Source organism: Pimephales promelas, chromosome 13 (genome assembly GCF_988280905.1).
Source record: "Pimephales promelas chromosome 13, fPimPro1.hap1.1, whole genome shotgun sequence".
Lineage (NCBI taxonomy): Eukaryota > Metazoa > Chordata > Actinopteri > Cypriniformes > Leuciscidae > Pimephales > Pimephales promelas.
Window position 1 is genome coordinate 30,955,536 of NC_142781.1, and position 12,211 is coordinate 30,967,746.

Genomic DNA, 12,211 nt, shown 5'->3' on the forward strand with positions numbered 1-12,211 from the left:
AGGTATCGGCCAATATTTGACTTTTTTTAAAGGTTAGTGGTATGCCGATATATCGGAAAGGCTGAGATATCGGCCAATATTTGGCATTTTTTTTAAAGGTTACTGGTCGGCCGATATATCGGAAAGGCTGAGGTATTGGCCAATATTTGGCATTTTTTTAAAGGTTAGTGGAAGGCCGATATATCGGAAAAGCTGAGGTATCGGCCAATATTTGGCATTTTTTCTTAAAGGTTAGTGGAAGGCCGATATATCGGAAAGACTGAGATAACAGCTAATGTTTGGCATTTTTTTAAAGGTTAGTGGTAGGCCGATATATCAGAAAGACTGAGGTATTGGCCAATATTTGGCATTTTTTTAAAGGTTACTGGTCGGCCGATATATCAGAAAGGCTGAGATATCGGCCAATATTTGGCATTTTTTTATTAAAGGTTAGTGGAAGGCCGATATATCGGAAAGGCTGAGATAACAGCTAATGTTTGGCATTTTTTCTTAAAGGTTAGTGGTAGGCCGATATATCAGAAAGGCTGAGGTATCGGCCAATATTTGGCAATTTCTTTTAAAGGTTAGTGGAAGGCCGATATATCAGAAAGGCTGAGGTATCGGCCAATGTTTGGCATTTTTTTAAAGGTTAGTGGTAGGCCGATATATCAGAAAGACTGAGATATCGGCCATTATTAAATATCGGCATTGGACGATGAGCTTTCTAGTTTAGCCAACGTGTCGGAACAGTCCTCTTTCTCATTTTTAAGAGTCTCATGAGGAGGGAGAGGAGGATGAAGATGTGGAGGCTGATGATGATGAAGACGATGAAGGAGACGAGGCAGAAGAGGTTGGAGAGGAGAACGACAGACCTTATAACCTCAGGCAGCGTAAAACTGTGCAGCGATATGAAGCTCCCCCAATAGGTACTCTCTTCAGACACATTCACACAAAGCTCTCTATTCTCACTCTCTACGTCTCACACAAACGCAAGCCAATTATTGAAATATTTTAAATGATGATTTTTGCCTTTTGAATGTGTTTGTTCTCAGAGCCAGTGAACAGGAAGCAAAGCAAGGGCTCGCTGTTCGACACACACCGATCGCCTGCAAGAAGAAGCCATATTAGGTGAATAATGGTTATTTGCAGCTCTCCAGATATTTCTGTCCTTATATCATTTTTTATGATTTTTGGAGGGATATTTATAATTTTTTTTATCATTAGAGTAAAGAAACATGCCATTCACAGCAGTGAATCAACATCATCATCAGACGAAGAGCGCTTTGAAAGGCGGAAAGGCAAAAGCATGAGCCGAGCTCGTAACAGGTGATATTACCAAATTGTTTATTCACACAATTCGTGGCTTGTTATAGAGTGGAAGTGTGTGAACTTTTAATAAGGTTTGTTGTTGATCTGTTATTTGTCTATATTGTTTGACAGGTGCCTACCCATGAACCTGCGGGCAGAGGATTTGGCTAGCGGTGTTCTTCGCGACCGAGTAAAAGTGGGTGCCAGTTTAGCGGATGTGGATCCCATGAATCTGGACACTTCTGTGAGTCTTGGATTTTATACTCATGCTCATTCAATTTATTATCATCTCCTTGACGCTTCATTGATTTCCATTGAGGAAAAAGATGCTTTGTGGGCTAGCATATGTTCTTGTCTCTTTCAATGCAGGTGAAGTTTGACAGTGTTGGAGGTCTCACCCACCACATCCAGTCTTTGAAAGAAATGGTCGTCTTTCCTCTACTATATCCAGAAGTGTTTGAAAAGTTTAAGATCCAGCCTCCAAGGTGTGGCTTATTACTTACATGATTTTTTGTGTGTAATATGCATCATGTGCTTTGACACCAACAGTTTCCCCCCCTCTTTGCAGAGGATGTCTGTTCTATGGACCTCCAGGAACTGGGAAGACGCTGGTGGCGCGGGCTTTGGCTAATGAATGCAGTCAGGGAGACAGAAAGGTGTCTTTTTTCATGCGCAAGGGTGCCGACTGCCTCAGCAAATGGGTGGGAGAGTCTGAGCGACAGCTCCGCCTACTTTTTGACCAGGTGACCTCGCAGACAACCTCACAACCCTGATCCCAGTATGACCTTGAGCTAGTTTATGTTGTCTGTGAAGTGATGAACATATATACATATACCATTTACGGGTCCAAACATCCACTTGTTTCCAGAGAGAATACTATCTCAACAGCCGTTTATGATCACTATTTATTCATATTACACATTTAAAGGGATACTCCATTTTTTTGTGAAATAGGCTCATTTTACCACTCCCCCAGAGTTAAACAGTTGGGTTTTACCGTTTGCGAATCCATTCAGCCGATTTTCTGATATTTAGAAGAATATCAGTAACTAGACAGTTTCTGGTCTCAATGACTTCCATAGTATATATTTTTTTTCCTAGTATGGAAGTCAATGAGACCAGAAACCAGTTTGGTGACTGATATTCTTCTAAATACCAGAAAATCACCTGAATGGATTAGAAAACTGTAAAACTCAAACATTTAACCCTGAGGGAGCCTATTTCCCAAAAAAGTGGAGTATCCCTTTGAGGTAAGCTTTTATAAAATCATGGTGTACACTACATTCTCTGGGTTCACAGAGAGAGACACACCAATATTTTAATATTTAATGAGTTTGCAGTTTTAAATCCAATTTGTCATTTACATAATAATATTAAAATTTATTTCACTAGTGAAAAATCTAGATTTCATTGACTGATTGATTTGATATGTTATTAGAATAAATCATATAATTTACAATTGTTATGATTTTTTCACAATTTTAGGAAAACATATTTGCACTTGGCACTCTATACAATTTATTATTTTTTCCACTGTAGAATCATAAAACAGTATATTAACAGGATATGTGATTGTCCAGCAGCCACACACCTAACGCTTCCTGTCCTTCTGGCAGGCATACCTCATGAGACCCTCCATCATCTTTTTCGATGAGATTGATGGCCTCGCTCCTGTTCGCTCCAGCAGACAGGATCAAATTCACAGGTAATGAATTCAAATTAAAGGTGTTGGGTATTGCAGAAGGTTTCATCATCAGGATTAGGAAGGAATCAGATAGTTTCCACACAAAGGGTTTTGGTATTACATGTAATGTATCATGGAAAACAAGATATTTCTTGCTCGTTTGAAATTGAGATGTCCTACACGCATGTACACATCAACACCTTTTCATTTTACATGCAATTGTTTAGCTCCATAGTGTCCACATTACTGGCATTGATGGATGGTTTGGACAGCCGGGGGGAGATAGTGGTCATCGGTGCTACAAACAGACTCGACTCTATCGACCCTGCACTCAGGAGGCCCGGACGCTTTGACCGGGAGTTTCTGTTCAACCTGCCAGATAAAAAGGTGCACAAATCCTTTTTTTACTTTACCTGGTATTGTGTTGGTTGCCTGCAGCCATCCTTGGTGTCCTCCCTCAAAACACTTATCCTGAAATAGTCTGACAGCTCAGTTTCTAGTCTTTCGTAGCCTTTTTGGCCTTTGAAATGCATCTTATCTGATAATCTCTCATGTTCTGTTTGTCAAGCTCGTTGACAACTTGACGAATGGAATGCCAATTAAATTTGATGAGTTCGGTTTAGGGTGCTGCTCACTGCTGATATCTGGGCATTCCTGCTTTAGTTCAACACATTTCATGACTGGTGTTGAAGCCACTTTAAATGTCACTTTTACAGTCAAGCTAAGTATTTAGCACTCCAAGCTGTACATAAATAGATGCTAACTACATATAAGACTTTAAGGGAAATATGTTTGTTAATTTGTAGCATATATAGTTTTTCCTTTGTCCACCAGTCAGAGCAGTTCTGCACAAAAATGAGGGTTTCAAATAGTGTGCTAGCTACGTAGCATTTGAAAAATCAGTGTGCTCTAAATACCATCAATCAAACCAGAAAACATTCAAAGACTCAATGATGATCAGTATAACAGAGTATTATTATTGTAATATACATATAATATCATATTATTTTGTGAAGGATCCAAGAGTGTGAAATGCATTGAAAATATGGTATTTAAAATTTCATTAACCTTAAAATATAAACTTTTTAAAAAATGTAAAGCATATTATTTTTAGTGAAAAATAAAACCCATTTAATTGTAAACATAAAAAAGATATTTTCACTAATGATCTCAGACCTCAAATATACATTTTTTGTATATCATTTCATCTATTTATTATTCAGTTATTAATTGAAAAACATAATTTGTAGGGCTGACAAACGATTAATTGCGATTAATCGCATCCAAAATAAAAGTTTTTGTTTACATAATATATGAAGGTGCACTGTGTATAATTATTTTATATATATAAATACACACACATGCTTGTATATATATATATATATATATATATATATATATATATACAAAATAATTATACACAGTGCACTCACATATATTATGTAAACACAAACTTTTATTTTGGATGCGATTAATCGTTTTACAGGCCTAATAATTTGTAATAAATGTATTCAATTGCTAAATATATTCACCCTGTATAAAACTAGAAAATGCCACATCTTCTTATATAATTGTCAAACATAGTTACACCCCGGCTTGTAACATCAGGTCAGGTCTGTGCTGCTCTTATTTCTGGATGTGTATATTGTGTCTTCACAGCAGGGTGCTGGCTAATCAAACGCTAGCTCTTATGTTTTCTCCAGCCCCTTTGTTAAGAGTTTATGATCAAAACAGTTTGGTTGTGCTTGGTTTCATCTGTAAACTGTCTGTGTTTGTGTGTATGCTCACCAACAGGCCCGAAAGCACATTCTAGAAATCCACACCAGGGACTGGAGCCCCAGGCTAGCCGAACCCTTCATAAATGAGCTAGCCGAGAAATGTGTCGGTAAGATGGATGCAAAAGTCATGATTTTCTAGCTTCAGCTCTACACTTCATCCCATAGGTGCAAAGTTGAATGTGTTTTGGGTTTCTTTCTTTCCATAAAAACGCCAGTCAGAACACGTTTGATGTTTAATCTATGTTCAAAGTCAGATATGGGCTATTACAACTTAATATCTCTGGATCACAAAGTGTTTTGCTGTCTGATACTCAGAAGATGAAATAAATGGAAATGCCATAATAAGAACATTTACTTTGTTTTACACACCTGTCTCGGGTGTCAGTGTTTATTCATTAGGTTTTATTATTTTTAATGCAGGAACATAGATTCACTGATGCATTTTATTTACTTAAAAGTGAATAAACAGAGTGTCTTAAAGTGTATTCCGATATTGCCATGTTTGTCTGTAATTTACAGTATAAATGGTGTGTGTGTGTAATATATACATATATATATATATATATATATATATATATATATATACACACAAAATTTGAATCATTTTAAATAAATTTTTATTAAAAAATAATTTTTAATCTACCATTTAATTTTTTGCACTTTTATCAATTAACATTAAAATAAAATTATAAATATAGAATAAAAAAAATATAAAATATAATATTATATATTAGATTATATAATATTATATAAAATATAAAATAAAATTATACATGTATAGATAATAATAATAATAATTTTAATCATTTCAAATACAATTTTATTAAAAAATCATTTTTAATTTTAAACCATTTAATTTTTTGCACTTACATTTTAAAATTACGTTTTCCCTTTGAGTTGAATGGAACACTGCATTAATAATTCTACTGTTAGCAAGGCTATAATGAAAACATAGTACTGCCATTTTAATATTAATATACCTATTTATTTTTGTGTAATATTTACAGCTAGCTAATATGTCCATATCTCTACATAGTGACAATCGCGTGTCAAACTCTGCTGTCTCCCCGTGTCTCAGGTTACTGTGGGGCCGACATCAAAGCACTTTGCACAGAGGCTGCGCTAGCGGCTCTGCGGCGGCGCTATCCTCAGATCTACGCCACCAGCCAGCGCTTTCAGCTGGACGTGGGCTCCATCGTTTTGGGGGCGCAGGACTTTGGTCGTGCCCTTCGCTCCATAGTACCTGCGGGCCAGAGGGCTGTGGCTCCGCCCGGCCAGGCCCTTTCCTGCGTCTTGAAGCCCCTGCTGGAGCCCACGCTGGCTCAAATGCTTGCCTGCCTGATGCGAGTCTTCCCCCACGCAGAGCTCCTGCACAGGGAACACACACACGGTACGCCCTCCATTTCCTGCTCATGAGTTTTATTTTGTTCGCTGAGTTATTTCTTTTATACATCACAGGTACAAAAATTGCTTTTTGTCTTTTCCCTTCTTTTCTCATTTAGGTGTTTCGTCATCCATTTAAATCTATTTTTTGTACCTTACGTACAGAGTTTTTATAATTACCACCTCATATTTCTGCTGGGAATAGAATTTTCCCAGTGTTTTTAATGACTGCCCTCTTTGTAGTAATGTGTCTCCAATCCCTCCATTTTAGTCTTGAGTTTTTGCTTTGCTGTAGTTATATTGTTAAACATTTTATGAAATGTTAGAGATGATTGATAAATTGATTAGTAAATTTTAAAGATTATTGATAACTGGTGAGAAGTTAAATGAACCATTAAATGAAACAGGAAATCAAAATGTACCCATTTTTTAGGTTGATGAATAATATAGATATTTTAGATGTAAAAAATGGTAAATTTTTCAATTAGAGCAATCTTTTTCCTCTAGAACAGTGGTCTTCTTCACTTTTTTTTTTTCATGAGAGCCACACTGATTGGACAAACTCAGTAGGAGAGCCAATTTTACCGCTGAGTATCAAAAGTTACATACACCAAGTCATAAATATCATGTCTGCTTATCAATCAGTCATCCCTGAACATACAATATGCATTGCAATAAATACAAAAAGGGCAGGGGAAAAAACATTCTTTATGATTTAATAGTCAAATTTGTAACTGAGACAAGATGATTTCCCTTAATGACAAAAAAGCAGGATTTCTACAATATATTCATCCCAGAAAATTGTTATTTTTTTCTACATTAGCCCATCATGCATCTAACCATTCCGACTGATGAATCTGAATGTATTGTAGTTTGTCTGAATGCTAAACACGTCATTTATTGACATGCCGCACACTGCACAAATACACAGTTCCCCGCTGTTTGTGCTTAAAAACCTTCTTCTACATTGTTTTTTTGTTTTAAACAGCAGACTTATATTGTACTTATAATATTCATCCATTTCTGTTCTTAATTTGGAGACTAAGGAACTGTTGTGCTGTGCTGCTTATATTTATCACGCACTAAAAATGCCCAAAGCCAGTCGTCTGTGGATGAGAATCCAAAACAAGTTATAGCACTTCTTGCTTTTAATGTTTTTATGAAATATCTGTAGTGACTGCATGATCATATCACCGCATTATTTACCACCATGCGAGCCACAAATTAAAGCTTGGCGAGAACGCTGCTCTAGAATGACCTAAACTATTTTCCCTACTCTATATTTGATTTGGGAGGGAACTATTATTATTTTTCCCAGTATTTTCATTTAATAAAATGTAGACAGAATTGAGTGGGTAGGACTAGATCTCCCCAAGCTATCTTTGTATAATTATGCATTTTTTATGAGGCACCTGTTACAATGGATGTTACCTCCAGAGTGGGCTGGCCATGGAAAAAATCTGTTGTTTTGCTTTTACCTTTTAAGTCCGGCTTATTAATGACAAAACTACCACTGCCAGTGGGTAATTACCCGATTATTTCCCATCTCCAAACACTTTGGGAAAAGACCTCCCGCATTTTGGGGTGTTGAGCCTTTTTTAAGCTCTCCGTCTGCTATCTGGGTCAATCCAATGTTGTTAATAGATGGAACACCTGTGTTATGGAAGAAATGAGTAGATAAAAATATCCGTGTTGAGGAAGATGCATTGATCTCTTTCTGAGAGACTTTCCTAATGATCAGTTCTGGAAATATCTACAAATGAGACACATGCTCACAAGTATCTTTGCCTCCCCCTCACAGGCTCCCAGGGGTAAAAACACTCTCATGATGATCTGGAATATCATGGGTACTGGCCATGAGGCATCGAAATAATGTTAAAGCTAAAATATTAACTCTGCCGTTAAGATAATTTGGGAAAAAGATTTGGGATGCACAAAAGATGATGAAGAATAGGGGAGGATATACATGGGATATACATATGGATATAGGAACTGCAATTAAAAATTTTACACACATTATACTGGACACCCAGAAGGCTGTTTAGAGATAATCCTGAATTTTGGCGATGCCAGAGAGAGGAGGGGAACCTATTTCATGTCTTGTGGCAATGCTCAGAAGTCCAGTATTTTTGGAGAGAGGTGCATGATTATATTTTAAAGATATCACAGACCAGTAGGATCTCTTTCCTAGTTTATACATTCTTGGTCATGTTAAAAAGTTTGAATCACAGTGGATACAGAGCTGCATCATGATGGGTAGACGTGTGATTGTTAAAGTTGAAAATCTTCCGGAAGGCCTCCGATTTGTGTGTGACTTTCAGATTTAGGATGGGTGGCAGCCCTTGAAAAACTCTGATGTTTACTTTGATATATGGGGAAAAATGTAGCTTTTTTGTAACACACAGTAGTAGCAGGCATGTGGTGAGATAAAAATAATGGTCATGGTAAACATGATATAGCTCCTAATAGGAACTTATGGTGTTGGCAACACCTCTGCCCCTCTTTATATATATATATATATATATATTGTTACGTTAAGAACTATTTGCTTATTTATTTATGGGTTATTTGGTTTGCTTTTGTTTTTCTGAAGTGAATACCCTTTTTTATGTTTGTTGATATTATGTAATAAATTCCAGTTAAATTGAAACTTATTTTGAAATACTTGTTTTTGTGTGTAATCAGTGTTTTTTTTTTTTTTTTTTTTTTTTTTTTGCTATCCTGGGTTGTTTGATTTTTGTCAGTTTTAGAAAACTGTCTGGCGCCCGAATTTGGAAAAAATTTTATAATTTAATTTTAAGTTAAGGGTAGCCACCACCTCTGTTATAATTTACAAATGTTATTATTCATTTGTTTACTCACTTATTTATATTGTTACGATTTATTCCTTTGTTTTATGTATATTTTTGTTTTAGTGGTTTGTTTATGTCAATACATAACTATTTATATTATTTATTGGTTGCAAATAAGGAAATCAAGTACAAATTTTATAAGAAAAGTCAATTTAGAAAGAGTAGATTTGCAAGAATATGCCTCCATGCCTTTATAAACTTCTCTCAAGAATACATTTGTAAAGAAAAGATAAAAATCAGGTAAATATCTCAAGTTCTCAAGAGAAAGTGCCAACTACAAGAGCTAAGATTTTCCTGATTTTAATAATGTTTTACAAATGCATTACTGAGGGAAGGGATTTATTTAATAAATAATAACATAATTATTATTTTATTTTACTTTCCTTTGCCCAACATTAATGCATGAAATTGAACCACAATTTCTTGCTGAATATTCTGTTTTCATTTATTTTTTACCCGTAAAGCACCGTGATAGAAATGGCAGCATTTAAAGTTTCTTGCCTGTGATTTCAGACTTGGACAATCATCTGTTGGTGGAGGACTCGTATAGCGAGGACGAGGAATGTCTTGGTGCTCCTTCCATTTATGAAACTCAGCCAGGATCGCCGAAGAAAGCAGGTTCCTGCACCACCCATAAACCCTTTCTCCACTTTACCACGTGAGTTAAATTCATACAGAACTCTGTTGTCATCCTCAACACCCTTTTGATTTATCCGTACACTGAGACCCTTCATTTATTATGGTTATGCATAATTAACAATATTGTCATGAACAATCATTATCTTTTAGAATTAGAATATTAGATATTGTTTTTATTGTAATGTAAGTTTAATTGTATTTTGATTAATTTTTTTACCATGAATATATCCTTCAATCCTGATATGGCAATAGAAAATAAACAACAAACAAAATGCAGAGAGCTTTATTTAATATTTAAGTGCTGTGTTTTGCTGCCATCTGTTGGAATGCTGTAGAACTGACAGTCAGCACTGAGATGTCTTTTTCCCTCAGCAGACCTACTTCAATCTCATTTGCATTGATTTGTTCTTCATGGTTCAGTGGTTGCATTTTATGACATTCGCTTGAGATCATCAATACTTGCAGCTCCTCACACTTAAATGAGATGTTGGCAAGTGGTTCATCTCAATATATTAATATACAGTATAGATGTCAAATGCATGGACATTTGTCGTCCCTAAAGAGCTGCCAACTTTATCAATTACCTTTATTTCTCTTCATTACATTATTGGAGTTTTAGTCAGTCATCATAGCTTGATTCTGCTTGTCAGCAACTCTTCCTTAATTCAGAATCTGAGGTTGTGTCTCGATAGATAGATAGATAGATAGATAGATAGATAGATAGATAGATAGATAGATAGATAGATAGATAGATAGATAGATAGATAGATAATGACCTTTTTTATTTTGTTTCAGTTCTGCCTACCAGCAGCCCACCTCTTACCGGCCACGGCTGCTGCTGACGGGGCCCCAGGGCGCGGGGCAGAGCACACACCTGGCCCCTGCTGTGCTGCACCACCTGGAGAAGTTCACTGTGCACCGTCTTGACCTTCCCACACTATACTCCGTCAGTGCCAAAACCCCAGAGGAGTCCTGTGCTCAGGCAAGCAGAGACACAATCACTTTTAAATATTTCACACAGCCTGTGAGTGGGGCTGTAGGCTTGTAGTATTAACACTCTTGTATTCTTAATTTTAGAGCAGCTCAGCCATTTGTAGCATAAATGTGCGAGGCTTCCAGTAATTTTTCCTGTACCAAAACGGCAGTTTGCAACATGGAGCAGCATAGCAGACTATTTCTATCATGTTATTTTAATTTATTATATAAACATTAAAACACTGGTCTGTAGCACAAATAGTTTGACCTATTTTGTTAATCGTCTAGTTATTTACATATGAAAGCTAATCAATCAGAAATCTAGAAAATAGCTTGCTTCTGTGTTTCAAAAAATAAGGTAGCTGCTTTGGAAACACTTTATAACATTTATTGATAAGTCAGTAACTAACAAAGATTAGATTTGATGTGTGTGTATATATATATATATATATATATATAAATAAATATTAGGGCTGTCAGTTAAATGCGTTAACGATGTTAACGCAAACGAGTGTTTTTTTTGTTTTTTTTTCGTGCGATTAACGGTCTTTTTGGCCTAGCAAACTTTGTCATTTTTTTCCACATGCTTTTGCGACAGGACCCGGCATGCGCGCGCGCTGCACTATGAAACCCATTATTTTCAATGGCTTGCGCCACGTAAGGACATTTTGTTGCTTCGTCGACCAAAGCGCAAGCAGATCTTGCTAGACCAGAAACAAAACAACAGGCACGCTGCACACACTTGTTTGGGCTTGCGAGCCGGCCAAATAGTTGGTTAACGTTACGTTTTGAGTGGATGGCGAGCGCGAGACGTTGAAATGGATGCCAATAAGATTCTGAATGAAAAGTTTACTTTAAAAACTTAAAAAGTAAAAACTTAAAAAGTAAAAACTTGAAGTAAAAACTTAAAGTAAAAACTTGTCAAATTTTTAAATTGACAAGACCATAGTCATCTTTGTGTTTTGTCATTGTGAACTGTGCTATCATCATCACAGCACGTCCAGTCTGAAATACCACTTGATCATGGCCAAACACACACACACACAGCTCATGCGAATTCTCCGCCCCCCTCGTCAATATCAGGACCTTGTCAGTATTTCTTTCACCCTTTTATTGATGGACAGTGTTACATTGTGTATATATACATAGAGAGAGAAGGAAAGAGAGATTATATATTTATATATATATATATATGAAAAATATACATATTTCTAGCAAATATGAAAAAAAATAATAATAAAATATCAGTAAAAATGCTAAAGGTTGGCAGTACATACAAGAAATAAAAATCAGATTTTTTTTTAATTATTATTAGTAATCTTATTAGGTTTGTTTGTGTGTTTGTAGGTGTTTCGTGAGGCTCGGCGGTGTGTACCCAGCATCATCTACATGCCTCACATCAGTGACTGGTGGGAAGCCATCAGTGAGACGGTCAAGAGCAGCTTCCTCACACTGCTGCAGGACGTGCCCTCATTCACACCGCTCCTCATCCTCGCCACAGCAGAGACTGTCTACCAGCAGCTCCCTGACGAGGTGACCAATCTGTCCTCTGTCTCCCCTGAACATACCTCAAACCATAAAATCGACCGAAATTAAGTCTCGAACCTAGAATT

At 36.4% G+C, this 12,211-nt stretch overlaps 1 protein-coding gene across 2 annotated transcripts in view; it reads left to right on the forward strand.

The window, feature by feature from the left end:
- The window catches only part of atad2b (ATPase family AAA domain containing 2B), a 99,087-nt gene that overhangs the window by 8,153 nt on the left and 78,723 nt on the right, over positions 1 to 12,211 (forward strand). For both annotated transcript variants that reach the window (XM_039690164.2, XM_039690166.2), the window contains exons 7-19: positions 750 to 905; positions 1,032 to 1,107; positions 1,204 to 1,305; positions 1,420 to 1,531; positions 1,657 to 1,772; positions 1,856 to 2,030; positions 2,904 to 2,992; positions 3,199 to 3,358; positions 4,766 to 4,856; positions 5,828 to 6,139; positions 9,498 to 9,642; positions 10,419 to 10,605; positions 11,946 to 12,131. In XM_039690164.2, the coding sequence (XP_039546098.2) occupies positions 750 to 905; positions 1,032 to 1,107; positions 1,204 to 1,305; positions 1,420 to 1,531; positions 1,657 to 1,772; positions 1,856 to 2,030; positions 2,904 to 2,992; positions 3,199 to 3,358; positions 4,766 to 4,856; positions 5,828 to 6,139; positions 9,498 to 9,642; positions 10,419 to 10,605; positions 11,946 to 12,131 (1,907 nt within the window). The remainder of the gene's footprint in view (positions 1 to 749; positions 906 to 1,031; positions 1,108 to 1,203; positions 1,306 to 1,419; positions 1,532 to 1,656; positions 1,773 to 1,855; positions 2,031 to 2,903; positions 2,993 to 3,198; positions 3,359 to 4,765; positions 4,857 to 5,827; positions 6,140 to 9,497; positions 9,643 to 10,418; positions 10,606 to 11,945; positions 12,132 to 12,211) is intronic.